The sequence below is a fragment of the Periplaneta americana genome, chromosome 2, assembly GCF_040183065.1.
Source record: "Periplaneta americana isolate PAMFEO1 chromosome 2, P.americana_PAMFEO1_priV1, whole genome shotgun sequence".
NCBI classification, from domain to species: Eukaryota; Metazoa; Arthropoda; class Insecta; order Blattodea; family Blattidae; genus Periplaneta; species Periplaneta americana.
In genome coordinates, this window is record NC_091118.1 from 40,247,313 (window position 1) to 40,263,150 (window position 15,838).

At 33.6% G+C, this 15,838-nt stretch overlaps 1 protein-coding gene across 3 annotated transcripts in view; it reads right to left on the bottom strand.

The window, feature by feature from the left end:
* Positions 1–2,189: 2,189 nt before the first annotated feature.
* Positions 2,190–15,838, bottom strand: part of LOC138692841 (carboxylic ester hydrolase-like) — an 82,807-nt gene continuing 69,158 nt past the window's right edge. For all 3 annotated transcript variants that reach the window (XM_069816120.1, XM_069816130.1, XM_069816113.1), the window contains 4 exons: positions 14,051–14,238; positions 9,866–10,010; positions 2,740–2,863; positions 2,190–2,524 (listed from right to left, as the gene is read on the bottom strand). In XM_069816120.1, the coding sequence (XP_069672221.1) occupies positions 2,242–2,524; positions 2,740–2,863; positions 9,866–10,010; positions 14,051–14,238 (740 nt within the window). In that variant the 3' untranslated portion in view covers positions 2,190–2,241. The remainder of the gene's footprint in view (positions 2,525–2,739; positions 2,864–9,865; positions 10,011–14,050; positions 14,239–15,838) is intronic.

Here is a 15,838-nt window from a genome sequence, read left to right on the forward strand (position 1 = left end):
TAAAGTTGATTTGAATAATTTCGAGGGAAAAATTGTTCCGGGCATCGAACCCGGGACCTTTGGTTTAACGTACCAACGCTCTACCAACTGAGCTACCCGGGAACTCTACCCGACACCGATCCAATTCTTCCCTCTATATCCGCAGACCTCAAAGTGGGCTGATAACCGACAAGCAACCAACTTCGAGTGCACACTAACTCTGTGTGACTTAAATTGTGGTTTTCTGTTAACGAACAGTGACGTGTATTATGCAAATCAAGATTTCAGGTATAATTCTCTGTAAAGTTGATTTGAATGCCCGGTCCCGGAACAATTTTTCCGTCGAAATTATTCAAATCAACTTTAGAGGGAGTTATACCTGAAATCTTGATTTGCATATTATTTTATTATTGTTAATATTTTTGTTTTATTATTATTAATTAAATAATTTGTATTACTATCTTTGTATTATCTCCGTCACTGTTATTCTGTTATTATTATTATTATTATTATTATTATTATTATTATTATTATTATTATTATTATTATTATTTCTATCACCAACATTATTATTGATGTCTGTAAAATTTATGTAGACTCTACTGGACTGTACCCGAGCACGAGCATATGCTCATTGCGGGTATCTATTCATATGTACCATTTCAAATGTAAATTGTGAATAAAGTTTAATTTGAATCTTTGTTCCGATATGAAAAAGTAAATGAATATATGAATGCTTTTACACCTTTTCCATATATATATATTTCAGAAAGCATCATTTGAATTTCAGATTAATCAATTGTATTTCAGAAAGCATTATTTGTGTTTGAAATTTGGAGTAGTTCAGTTTCAGCATAATTTAACAGTAATGACGGTGAAAATATTGCAAAATACAAACTGATGTTAGGCCTGCAAAGCGACGCTTAAATCATATTGTCTGGAAAAGCTTTCACTGCACTGTCTCCGAGTACATGTAGATAGTTTATCGCTAACGGACGACATTTCCCTTAATAACAGTAATTTTTCAGTTGTTACCCTTAACAACACGCTAATCCCTTATTCATATGTCGTAAAAAATCTTGGCTTCTTTTTTGATAATAATCGAAGTTCGAATTTTCAAGTTAAAGAAACGATAAAAAAAATCTGTTCCTCCATTCGCTGTTTGAGTCGCTTGAGAAACTTCTTGCCCCAGCAACTAAAACTTACCCTAGTACAAACCCTAGTAATGCCGCACTTCGATTATTGTGACGTTTTGTTAAGTGACCTAAGTTCTGAACTGTCAGTCAAGTTACAGCGAGCTCAGAATATGTGCGTCAAATACGTGTGCAACATCCGACGATATGATCACATATCACCGTCCTTCGCAAGTCTTTCGTGGCTCCGACTTAAAGAACGCAGAACTTTACACTCTTTGTCTTTATTCTTCCGAATTCTGCACACCTCAACACCAAATTACCTTTCGTCTCGGTTCTCTTATCTATACTCTAACCACGACGTAAATACCAGATCACTTATCTGTGACACGCTAAGTATACCTCTTCATAGAACATCTTGTAATTCATCATCTTTTACAGTATCCACCTTGCGACAATGGAATTCCTTGTCACAAAGTATTAGGGGCTGCAAGACAATAAACACCTTTAAAAACAGCTTAAAAGGTAACCTTATTAGCATTTTACTCCAATCATACTGATTTAAACTATCACTGACTACATTGTTACTTCTTTCTTTAGACATCATCCTGATAGCGCTGTATTTTCAAAATTGTCTCATAATAATCTCTTTCTATTATCTAATATTATTTGAAATATATTAACATTCTATGTATTTCAGTGTTTAATTAATAGTTCATAGTATTTTGTTGTTTAATTCGTAAATAACTCTTGTATACTTGTAACTCTCATCTAAATCAAATTGTTGAATTCTTCGTAATTTCATACATATGTATATACACTTTTTGCTGGTTGAGTGGAAGAGAAGGCCTTACGGCCTTAACTCTGCCAGCTAAAATAAATTATTATTATTATTATTATTATTATTATTATTATTATTATTATTATTATTTTGCACGATAAATTCCAATCTGCATGTTCCGTAGTCCCTCAGTGTGTCAACACTGTATTCGCTAACACTAGCTGGCCCTTTCCCATTTCTCATACAAACACGTTCGTTCCATTGCTTCAAATACTGGAAAACAGTCAAACACTCAATGAATCCTAGATTGACGTTTTATTATATGGAATCAAGAGTTTTCTACTAGTGTTAAGATTCAGGTTTGAGGAAACTCTCGCAATCAGAAAGACAGTTCTCGTAAATGGGTAGAGATTCCATGAATTCTATCCTGTTCTGAAAAAGATTCTCCTTCATTTGAAGCCGTAAAGGACCCAGTCCTTGGTCCAGGTACGTGACGTGTTTTGGTGATGTGATTACTCGATCAATGGAGAGGTATCGGGTGCGAGTTAAGTTCGATCCTGGGTCCACTACTGGTAGCCACCTGAGTTCATCAGTTAGGTAATTCCCTGTCGTCATATTGGGCGTAGGATGTCTGAAAATGACATGTAAATGCTGTTAGTTTCTTCCGTTGAGTTCCATAATAAGATGCAAGTCACAACACTGAATACAGTGGAAAGAGTTTCTTGAACATTTCTGATAATTTTGCAGATTTCTGGCGTGGGTTTGTAATGAATCTATAGCATTCTTTACGGCTCTGGCACGTAGTGAATCATTTGGTATGAGAATTACATAGCAGTAAGTTCTTACCCATATTTAGCGAAGTTTGTTACAAACGCAATGAAGAAATCCATCAATTCTACATCATAGCCGTTCATTTTTTGCAGTGGAGAAAGTCCAAAGGCATAGAGAAAATCATCACCATGAACCGCTCCTATGACAGAGAAAACGAGAATCATGTTAACACTAATGAAGGGTACACGCGAAAAAAGATGCATGTCACAATTGAATGCAAAGGGACTTAAGTTATTTTGAGCATTTTTTTTTGGAAATTAGGAAAATCTGTTTAGTGTTATAACCAATCAAAATAAAATGCAAATAATAATACAGGAAATTCTTATAACTACAATCTGATCCGTTTGGATATGGATAATATTAATTTATTATTATAAAGATATTATGATAATAGGAAAAATTTCTTGTTGGTTATATTATGATTAAAAGATGGGAGTTTCCATATATGACAATCAACAATGCATAATCTGAAAGGACAAATGAAAATCGTAGATGATTAAAATGACTACTACAAATCAACAGCGGGCACAATGTGTTCTTTGGTATGCTAAATTTGAGAGTGTCAGAAGAGATCAAAGGGGATTTCGACGCGAGTATGGCGCGCGTAATATATCTAAATATAATTCCATAATGTTGTGGTATCGAACATTTGCAGAAACAGGTTCTGTGTTAAAGAAAACTTGCAGAACGTCGCAAGCGAAACTCAGTAACGAGAAGCAGCTATCTCTTAGCTTGGCCCCCAAACTCCCCAGATTTAACCCCTCCTAACTTCTTCGTGTTGGGTTTTGTTAAAGACATTGTCTATTCACAGAAACCCAGGAACATTGATGATCTGAGAGTAAAAATTACTCAAGCTTTTCAACAAATCTTATGTTACAACGGACATGGACTGAATTTCATCACCGTTATGAATTATACAGGGTGCGCAATGGGGGGTCATGTTGAGCTCTAGGGAATCTCCCATCTTTCAGTGTTGTATGCACAAAGTTTCAACAAATAAAGCTCAGTAGTAAATGTTTTACGGTATTTTTAATTTATCCATACCCAAACGGATCCCCTGTATAATAAACACACACGAGTACATTAAAGAAATATCCTTTTAAGTACATAATAGTTATTTACGATACAAGTTTGTAAAAATTCTTTTTGCATGAGCATAAGGTTTGTGATTCACAAACACACGTGGGCCAAAAATATATCTTTCGTTGTTGGGGTAGATAGTTAAAACAAACTGGAAGTCTATTGGAGAAAAAGCGTACTGGAAGACCATCGACAAATGATGAAACGGTAGAAGCCATCCGAAGAGCTATTCGGAGTCCAAAGAAATCAGTTAGTAATTGTGCCCGACAATAAAATCGACTTCCGAAAACAACAGTTCATAGAGTTTTAGAGAAACGTCGTCTGACTCCTTGTTTCAATTGTTATGTGCACTTCATTCAAATGATTATCACAAAAAATATGAGTTTGATAAGGATATGCTTAATGAATAACAGATTCAAAATTTTCCAGCCACAAAACATATTGCACTCTTCTTTGGACATCCATCTTGTATTTTTAATAAAATCACAATCTAGTATATACAGTCACGAAGCTTGAGTTTATGAGGGTACTAGGAACAATAGACTGTGTAGGTACTATTTCGCATTGTCTGTAATGAGGCGATAGTAGCGATCCTAGTGGTTAGCAACTATCTAAGGATGCATATTTACTACGTATTGAGCTTCGTGACTGTATTTAGACTGTGATAAAATTGCAACATTGAAAATTATTGCATTTCTTCGAATGTTACCGTCTTTTGTTTCCTTCAGTGGCTCGAACGTGCAGAGGAAAAACTTTGAGAGTTTTATTTTCATCTGGCACCATTCTACCTCTATTCATTCAAAAAATATAATCCTCTGAAATCCCACCATGACTTTCGGAGCATAGTATGTAACAAGTTTGTCTATTTTGAGAAAAATTAATTTTTAATACAGTTTGTTTTATTCACCTGTGAATTTACAGATAAGAGGTATCACTTCTTAGCCATTGATTAGCCACTTTTCTTCAGCTGGTCAGTGATTAGATGTTGGCGATCCTGTTACGTTTGAATCTAATAAATAGACAAGCAGTTGTTGTGAATAGATAGGGTAGCAGATGGAAAGTGTTGTCAGTGGTTTTCAGTAAACTGCTCCGCCATTACATTCATATCCATTGCATATGTTAAAACATAAACCAAATGTGGTATGCATACTATGGTCTAAACATTCAATTTAAAGGGATGAATTATTACGCGCTTTTGGAGAGAAATACGATGATGATGAGGATAATAATAATAATAATAATAATAATAATAATAATAATAATAATAATAATAATAATAATAATAATCTGACCACCTCTGTGGTGTAGTCCACACCTGTGGAGTACCGGTCGGGGCAAGTTACCTGGTTGAGGTTTTTTCCGGGGTTTTCCCTCAACCCAATACGAGCAAATGCTCGGATTCATTTCACTGGCATTATCACCTTCATATTATTCAGACGCTAAATAACCTAGATGTTGATACAGCGTCGTAAAATAACCCAATAAAAAAATACTCTGTGGTGTAGGGGTCAGCATGCTGGTCTCTTACGCAGAGGGCCCGGGTTCGATTCCCGGTCGGGTTGAATTTCCTGGTTGAGATTTTTCAGGGTTTTTCCTCAACCGTAAGGTAAATGCCAGGAAATATCCCTGAATATCACAGGCCTCATTCATCACCAAAATCATATTCATAACAAATCAGTAATACATATACTGTACAGTCGCCATCTAGTTCACAACAATAGAACCAGTCTCAACAATAGTACACAGACCTTCGGATTTCAAACAAAATATTAATTCGCGATATGACCAAAGATGTTAAAGCGAGTATAAATAACAGCGAGTGGGGGGGGGGAGTTGTAGGTATAAAATATACCTGCAATACCGATCGGGCTGTGTAACATTTGATCTAGTTCCTATTTTTGCCATCTTGGCTTTAACATTCTCTTTTATACACAATTAATAGTCTCTCGAACTTATTGATTTGCAGACGGTTGCAGGTCTTTCTATGTTATTTGTCTATGATTCTGACTATCCGCCGCCCATAGGTCAGGATCCGCCCGAGTTTGGCTTAAGTCTTATAATAAGAACGTATACAGGGTGAACCGTAAGTAATGTCGTTAATTTCAAGGGGTTATTTTTTGAGATATGTAAAACAAAAAAGTTTAATACAATTTTCCTCTTTTGTGCTTTATTTTTGAGAAAAGAAATATTTTATTTGAAACATTTCATAGCGTATTTTTGGGAAAGGTGTTGAATAATTCCCAATATGCTCAGTCAGTTTAAGGGAGGAGTGTATTATGATAGTAAATGACTGAAAGAATTTTAGTTTTGTCCTTTAAATGTGCAGAAACTTGATCCAAACCAATGAAAGTTTTCGTTCTGCAAAGGAATTTTATGCGCTGTGACAACACTGTAAAGCTGCCTGAACAGATGCAGTTCGCGTATGCAAGGAATGGGAGAAACAATGAGAAAAAGAACGTAAAACAATTGCTTTTATATATGGCTCGGGAAATTTGATTTCTTGTATGTAAGTTTACCGATTACTACTTTAAAATATTAAAGTGCGAGGTAACTATTTCTAATTGACTGAAGAAAATGCTCGTAGTACGACAAAAGGAAAATTTTTAAATCATTAATTACATTTGTATAATGTACGAGTAAAATAAGCTTTTCTCATTGGCTGTGTTCACCGAATATGTAATTAAATTTAAGTCGAAGAGTTTGAAAATAAAATTGTTTGTACATCAGCATTATAAAGAGTCTTTGTGCGAGATAGTGCATATTTGCTTGGTTTCCGCACAAAACCAATCCGCGGAAAGTCTAAAATTCCACATTCAGTATTCCCAACCTAACACACACAACAATTTCCCTCTTCTTACCGCTTAAGTGACATATTGATTTTACTGCTTTAGGCTTTTAACATATTATTTTTAGAGACGTTCAATATAGTAATAATTATAAATTGGAAACTTACCACTGCAGTTTCACCTAAATTACACTGTTAATTATTGTTTTTAAATATTTGCAAAAATTAAGTAAACCCTACAACTCCACTAAAGTTACTGCATTCGTGATGCAAGTAACATTAAGGAAGCCGTGAAAAAATCCATAAGATTCCATAGACTGGGGAAAAAAATACAGACTTATATCACGGCCTGCTGGAGTATAGCAAACACAGAAAACATTTTAAAGCAACAATGTTGAAGACAGATATTTTTGTTTTGCAAATTTGCCGTCATTGAACAGAAACCAAGATGGAGATTTCATTGCAACTAATTAGAAATTCCTCTTTCAGGTATGTAATAAACGATCTTCGCACAAAACAATGTACGATACACGAGCGGTATGTTTTCTTTCAATTCTCGGAAATTAAAAAAGCTCAACTACGCTTCGCTTTTTCAAACTTTTCCTCGAACATGAAAACTTCAACATACCGCTCTTGTAACGCATATTACTATTATCGTTAGTGAAAATCATGCTTAATATACCACATTATTGTATTAGTGCCGTACAATATTACCAAGACAACTAAAACGTCATGAATTCTATTAAGAAGACATAACTTGTATCATAAAGTTAACATTATGGAACGATTTGCCAATGCTATAATAATTAATATATCAAATTTGCCACAGCAACCTCTTGTTTCATAGACCATGATATCAAAGTACACATCATTACAAATCTGATGTCATTTCCTTATTAATATTCTTTTATAATACTATAGCACAAAAAATAGCGTATGAAACTAATTTATAATGTTATACAATTATTACATTCCTAAAAGTTATTAAGCTCACTACGTTTCATAGCATTTACTGGTGTAATAAACTATAATATTATACACTTGTTTCATAATATTAGTATACTATTTTAATTTTGTTCGTTACTTCAATGTGAAATAAACATATTGTATTTTTAGTTTTTTTTTTTTTTTAGAGTTTTAAATGTTTTAAAATTTTGTTTTTATAATGTGAAATATGCATAATTATTGTTCACGATCTCTAGAAAATTCAATTGAAATGGGAGTGCAGAAATATTTCTTGATCTTATAAATTTAGTTTGAAAGAAGCGTGTCTTATTGCCTGTGTTCTCTTAACATTTAATTAGGATTAGGTTGTAGATATTTTTTTTAAATTTTCAAGATTTTATTTAACTTGAAACAAGCAGTGTTCATTCTCCGTTATCTAACACAGTTTAAACACAAAAATTACATGGTTTATCATCTGCATTTTTTCATGATGGCATTGACCTTCAACAACCTAGGTGAAGGGATTTGTAACACCACAGTCTACTATATACAGTCACGAAGCTTGAGTTTTGAGGGTGCTAGAAACAATAGACTGTGACGGTACTACTTTGCATTGCCTGTAATGAGGCGATATTAGCGATCCTAGTGGTGAGCAACTATCTAATGTTTGCATATTTACTACGTATTGAGTTTCGCGACTGTATATACTAGACTGTGGTAACACAACACGGAGCTGGTTGTAGGGCGTAGCATTGCAAATGTTCATAATTAATGTATAGGCATCGGAAGTTAAGGTACTAAAAATTATGTTTTAGGCTCTTAAAAAGGCACTGAAAATGATATGTTAGGTTCCTAAAAGCACTAAAAATTGTATTCCAGGCACCTAAAAGGCATTAAAAATAAAAATTTAGGGAAAATTAACCACTGAGAATTTATTACACACACAATAATTAATTTGGGTTATTTTCTTACATGATGTTTTAATTAAATGCCAGTATTCGCTTTTTTTCATTATGTATAGACAGCAAATTAACATAACACTGCATGACCACTTAAAAAAATTAGATAAGTGGTATTTGTTCTACAGAATGTTTAATTTAGTGCGCACTTATTCGTCTCCATGTTCATAATTTGAATGCCAGTACACAACAAGTAACTTTTCAAGATTAAAACACTCGCTCTTGTGACGTCTATCGGACAAAATCTGTTTATATGCCGAAAAGGATCTCTCAACAAGCACTGAAGTGGCTGGAACGTACCATCCTGGCTACATTAAACACCGGTCCCACTTAGAACTTTATACACAGAATTAATGGTTTCATATCCAGGGTTTCTTGAAGTAACACTTTTTAGCTTCTCATATATTTGAGCAGCATACTTGCCAGGAGCTACACATAATCTGTTCTTTGCATTCAAAAACAGGGACATGGATTCACAAAATGACAGACTGCTAGATTCCAGTTGTTGAATGGTATCTGCTACAAAAGTGAAATGCGCATCGATATATGCTAAGTCTTCTTTAAGTCCTTTTTCTTGAAACACACACTGAGGTTCTTTGATTGACAGAGAATCATTCTCTGAAAATTCCTTAACAATTAGTGCTATTTGTTCAAAGTTATTCGCATAGTATTTTACTGCTCTCAACCATGTCTCCCACCTAGTAACAATAGGCTCAGGGGGTAGGGGAGTGTCAGGTAACTTTTCTCTAATACATAGATAATCCTAGACTGGGTGCTTCAAGCAGATAAGTCGTCTATGTTATGCAGAGAAGGGTAGATAATAAATTAAACCGTTATCTGAACTCTAGACGGTGACTGGTCGGTATGAACGATGGGACTAGTTAGGTATAGGGTCTTAAGAATTTCATCGCAATAGGGTGTCCGAAATCTTTGTATACTATAAGAACTATCACTCAGTTTCAAGCAAAAAAATTAATATTGAGTGCTGTTAACTATATATGCCTATACAGAAAAGGGCAAAAATAACAAATAAAAACAAAAAAGGCACAAACTGTAAAAAAAGGCAAATATAGGCAATACAAAACTTCACCACAACGTTTGATTTTTCGTGATTCGTATATATAAATTAATAGACTTAAAATACGTACATTCAAATAAAATATTCATTTTCCTAAACTTCCGATCTCTATTAATGTATTTTAAAATGCATGTTTTTCTGGAAAACTATTCAAAATATAGCAAAATGATATTTGACTTTTTTGTTGCTCTTTACTCAAGGAATCACCCACCACAATTACTGAAATTACTTACGGTTCACCCTGTATATTATGCCATCTCCTGGTACTTGTTTATCGGCATGGCTGTAACTTACCATAATTTTTTAAAGATGATATCATTGTATAGCAGTTTATACCCCTATATGCCCAGTTATATTGATATATATCTGAATGTCCCGCCTCAAGATGCAGTTTTATTGACTTATATGTGGCATAGGAAAATAATCTGTCCGTAATCATCTGGAAAATAGAAAAACATAAGAAGTTACTACAAATAGAGATATTCAAAAGTTAAATAAGATTTGAAAGCCTTCTTTGTTAAGAAGTAATTTTATACAAAAATTCAAATTAAATATGCGATCCATTGCAAGAAACTAGTAGTTATTTCATAGAAACGCAACCATGGCTATCGAGAAAGATAGGCTACAGTGCGACGTCACATTCTTAGTCATAACATGGCCAACATTGAACTAGTTTATGTATAAATGCACGTTTAACATGAGTTTAATATGGCAATTCCTTTGTTTTTTTAGAACTTTGAACATGTATTTATATTAGGCGATTATCAAGATGGCCATGACTAGACCATGATAACTACGTGACTCCGATTCGTGTCGAAGCTTGTCTTTGTCGTTAGCCACGAACACAACCACTGCCATCGTGATCTAATACAGGCCGTAAGGCAGACCACGTGACTCGCTTAACAGCTGATCGCGAAGGGCGGTCTTTCAACCATATCAACTTGTTGCAGTACATGAAAAATAACATATATTTCTCTGAAATGCAGTGTAATTGCGTCAGTAAAATTTTAAACAGTGATTGTGAAACACTTGAGACACAATTCACTTGCAACGTAAGGTATAATATTATTTTTGGTGTAAAAATTACGTTGTTGCAGGCAAAGTTCTTATGCCTTTATTTCGATTAAACATTGCGCCCTTATGTGGTTAAGTGAATTTTTGGTGTTATAAACAGTAAATATGTGTAATAATATACACGTGAAAGTGAAACATTGACTGGGATGTAAAGTAAATTATGATTAGGCCTAAGTGCAGCGTTACTGATGCTACTCTTGTCTAATCCATTATTATTAGTTTACCGTATTTGTTTTATTAAATTTAAATTATTGCGCCCTTCCTATGTGTAAATAATCTACATTATAAATAATACGACGTTTGATAATATACACAATTTGAACTGAAAGCGAGATACATATAGTGTATTATGAAAAATTATACCTTATAGTTTTCATTACTGTTACAGTATCTAATATTGTAATTAATTGAAATAAAGCACGCTCACTTCATTACGAAATTCTTGTAGGCCTACATTCATTTAAGCACGTTTCAACAATTTTCAGTTGCATCGCACGCATATTTTGATGTGTTGAAAATATAGGTTATGTTTAGCCTACTCTATCAGTACTTGCCTTATTTCTATATTCGCAATTATGCATCATAATTAAGCATAACGCTACGTATAACTTGTAAATGCAATTTGTCTACACTTAAATTGTATTTATTCGTTTCATACGGTACTCCAGTCTGATTAGTTTAATATGTTACCAGGCCTAAACTAGCGCTGAGGTAATTCCCTTCGTATTCATACACCTTGCATATACTAATTAGTTCGGTTAGTTCAGGCTTTTATTATGCCTTGCTTAGAGCATTAAATGCATCTCCTCAAAAAATAAATTCAACTGTTTTCAGTTCAGAAATTGCCGGAACTATACCTCAGCGCTAGTAAGTAATATAACCATATGTACATTTCATAGGACGGAGTGTGGTGAATTTTCTACCTTTAAGTAAAGAAGATAATCGTGTTCTGAAGTTTATCCTAAATATATTCTTCTTTATTAAATCTCAAAATAGCTTTCGTTCTCAACTTAAAATGTTGACGCAAATAGGTTATGTTAACATGGTGAATTCTCTTCACATAAAAATAACACAGTTTTATAATCCTGCCACATTATACAACAAATAAATGGAACTTATGCACACATTATATTGAATAACAATTTAATTGTTTTATTTATTTGTTCCCAACTATACTGTGTCGTATTTAATTCTATTTATCTAACCTACCAGATGAAGTAACACACAACCGTACGTACCTACACTAATTTCATAGGAGGGACTGTGGTAAATTTTCTACCTACAAGTAAGGAAGATAGATGTGCTAAATTAAAATCACAATATAAATAATTCTTCTTTATTAAATCTCAAAATAGCTTCCATTCCAAACTTAAAATGTTAATGCAAACAGGTTATGTTAACATGTAAAACTCCGTTCACATTAAAATAACACAGTTTTGTAATTATTTCTGCAACATATTATGCAATAAGAAGTGAACGTATCTTATACACACATTACACTAAATAAAATTGAGCACCGACACGCATTAAAGTAATATATTTCACTCAGCTCCATATACTCAAATAGAAAAGCCCGACCCATCGAGTGACGTCACACATCCTGCATTACGGCCTGGTCTAGATCACGATGGCAGTGCTACAATGCGACGTCACATTCTTAGTCATAACATGGGCAACATTGAACTAGTTTATGTATAAATGCACGTTTAAAATGAGTTTAATATGGCAATTCCTTTGCTTTTTTAGAACTTTGAACATGTATTTATATTAGGCGATTATCAAGATGGCCATGACTAGACCATGATAACTACGTGACTCCGATTCGTGTCGAAGCCTGTCTTTGTCGTTAGCCACGAACACAACCCAACACAATAAAACAAAACAACAACAATATATATATATATATATATATATATATATATATATATATATATATGTTTTAATTTATTGAGTATGCCCCAACGAGTATAACTCATATGTAGGGGCTATACAAGAACACATACATATGTTATACAATGTAATTGAAAAGTCATGAAACTACAGTCTGTGAAAAACAAACAATAACACAAGAAATTATGAAAGAAAGAAAGCAAAATAAGAACAAATAGTAAGATAATATAAAGTTTTGGGCAGAAAGAAGAAAAAGTTTGAAACCATGAAATAAATAAATCAACTGAGAATTAAAATAAATAATCTTCCCAAAAACGTATTTTTAAACAATTCTTAAAACACCGGCAATTTGGTAAAAGTCTATATTCGAAAGGAAGTTGGTTAAAAGTTGTTGTTAAAAATGGTTAAGTCCTTTCGTTCCATAAGTTACTGAGCTATGCTGAGAAAAATATATATTGTCTTTTTGTCTTGTTAAATAAGTATGTATGTTTTTATTAAACTGAAATGTAATATTACTATGTATTAAATTGTTAATAACTTTGTACATGAAAATAGCAGCACCTAATCTGATAATTGATTCAACTGGTAGAACGAAAGAAAATTGATATAGATATTTAACTGGAGTCAAATAATTAAAACCCAATAAATTTCTAAAAGCTCTATTTTGAATAATTTGTAAAGGTCTCAAAGCAGTTTTCTTATTATGTCCCCAAATAAATGACATATACATTAAATGAGAATGGATAAAAGCATAATATACATTCAAGAGATAGGATATAAGCAAAGATCGTTTAAGCCTTTTCAAAATACCAGACATTGGAGCAATTTTCTCACATACAGCCAAGATATGCTTATCCCATGTTAAATGTTCATCAACAATCAAACCTAAAGACTTAACTGATGCAACTTTTTGTATTACAGAATCATTAAACTTAATTCTTTCGGAATAATGTAATAAAATGAAGGTCTAGTAAAAATCGTATACACAGTTTTTTTCAAATTCAAAGAAAGCCTATTTGCGCTTAACCAGTTTTCAAGAGTAATAATGACTGTCTCAAACTTTTCAAACAGTTCTTTAATGGAGTCAGTAATATAAAATACACTAGTGTCATCTGCAAAAAGAGTGGCAGTCCCATGTAAATTTGTGTCAAATATGAAATCTAAGAACGAATATTGAGGAAAGCGACTTTTGACCCACCTCGCATAATTACTCTCTGGCGAATTTAACTGCCTTAAAAATCAGTATTGTAAGTCCAAGATCCTATCGTGTATAATGTTGTTCAGTGCTACTAATTTCTTTGTGCAATAAATGTATTACAACATGTTGAAAATAGGAAATGTTAAATGCTGCAAACTGTACAATTCCGTCATCGCCTGGGTTTGAAGCCAGGTTCGCCAAAGTCGTAATGCAATGCTCCGCTGAACAGTCAAGGCTCTGGAGCAACAACATAACCCATGAAGGAAGAAGAAATTTATTTTTGTATATTTAAGGTTAAGTAATATAACAGTACTTACTGCTGAGTAGCTATCGAAGCTTTCATCGTTGAGCTGACGCGTGGAACCCATGTAGTAATTTTGAATGCGCTCAGTAACGTTCTTCCTCTGTTCAGCATTCACGCTACTCTCCATCATCATTATCTTGGGCGTTATCACATCGTAATATTCGATTAATTGTTCAGACATAGGATTTAAATGGTGTATTGCTGACAACATAAAAAAAATACATCGATTTGTCAAGCTGGTTGCAACATACGTGCCTCTCTCAGGGTTCTTAGAAAGACATTGCAATTCTAAACCCCTCTGTAACTCAGTCCAGTATCATACTCCCTTCGTTAAACACACAATTAAGGGGAGTTAATGGATAATTAACACTGAATAACAAATTTTCATTAGAAGTGTGTAAATTGCATAAAATTGGGGTTTTCAGATTCATTTGAGCATAATATGATAAAATATTACCAACCACAAAAACACTTAGATCTAGTTTCTTAACCCTCCGCTGGGCATGTGGGATCTTTTGAGACCCCATGATCCATTTACCAATACACATAACATTTTTAACGTGCACAGCGGAGGGTTAAGTAAGTCATCCACATCTTATTATCAAAGTACTGACTAAATAAATATATTCATAATGCAGAAACTAGTCAAACAAATAAATTTTTAAGTAAATAATTACTTGAATGGTGGATGTAATATCAAAGACATTGATAAATTCCAGTGCCATTCACAAAAACAAACATAAAATATTAGGAGTAACATCGAAATAATACAACATAACATACATGAATGAAGACACTATTGCTTTTATTTATTCTAAAAGCAATTCGTACAAAGCAAGAAATATAAAAATGTCAACCGATCGGAAATGTAAACGTATAAAAAATCGGAAATTTATTTATATAAACATTGCTGCAGACCATGTTTTGAGATAAATTAAATCCATGTTGAGCATTTTTGTTTGGCTTGGTGTTTATATAGTGACTCTGGAGAAACTCTTGTAACAGTCAAGCACTAATCTTCTAAAATAGCAGTGCTCTATTTTTCCTACATACCTCTTCTCCATGTTGGACATGTCCTGAGGGAATCACTATGGTCATCATTTACTGCACTAGAATCCTTGGGGAAGATGTCGAGATAAGAATGAAGAAAGTGATAAACAGCGACATACTGCAACCAAGTTTTTCATAGCACGACAACAGTTCATGCACGGTCTCCTTGTAATTTGTTGCTCAGTTGTTACCCAAGAACTGTGATCAAACATGCTTGATAGGTGAACCGTGAAAAAGTAGCAGTCATTCGTTCATATTCTTGGTTGGCTTCTTCCAGATCATGTGTACTGCGAAGGACGTTCTTTTCCATCAATTCAATCTGTTAGGTTGCTGACACCAGAGTTGCAGGATACATGAGGAATCCGAGTTTTATCCTGGTCTCCAATTTTACAAACAAAATAACAATGGTAGGCTCTTCTGATTAATTGAGGTTTTGTGAAAAAAATATTTCTCCTTTCATTTAACCTGAGCCACAATAATTTATCGAAAGAAGGCGAAATGTGATCGTAGTAGCGGACATTACAAATGAAACGAACACACTCATTATGAACACGTTGCAGTTTATGGGATAAATCCATAATTATATCAACTATCACCCATACACCTGGCACTTATATGGAAAAACGAACTTAAGTATTAAAAATTGCTGAAGTTGAGCAGGAGAGAGACAAAAAAAATGACTGAAGGAGGAAGAGATGTTTACTACCAGAATAATGAAATAATATAAGGAAGGTAAACATTGTTTCTTATA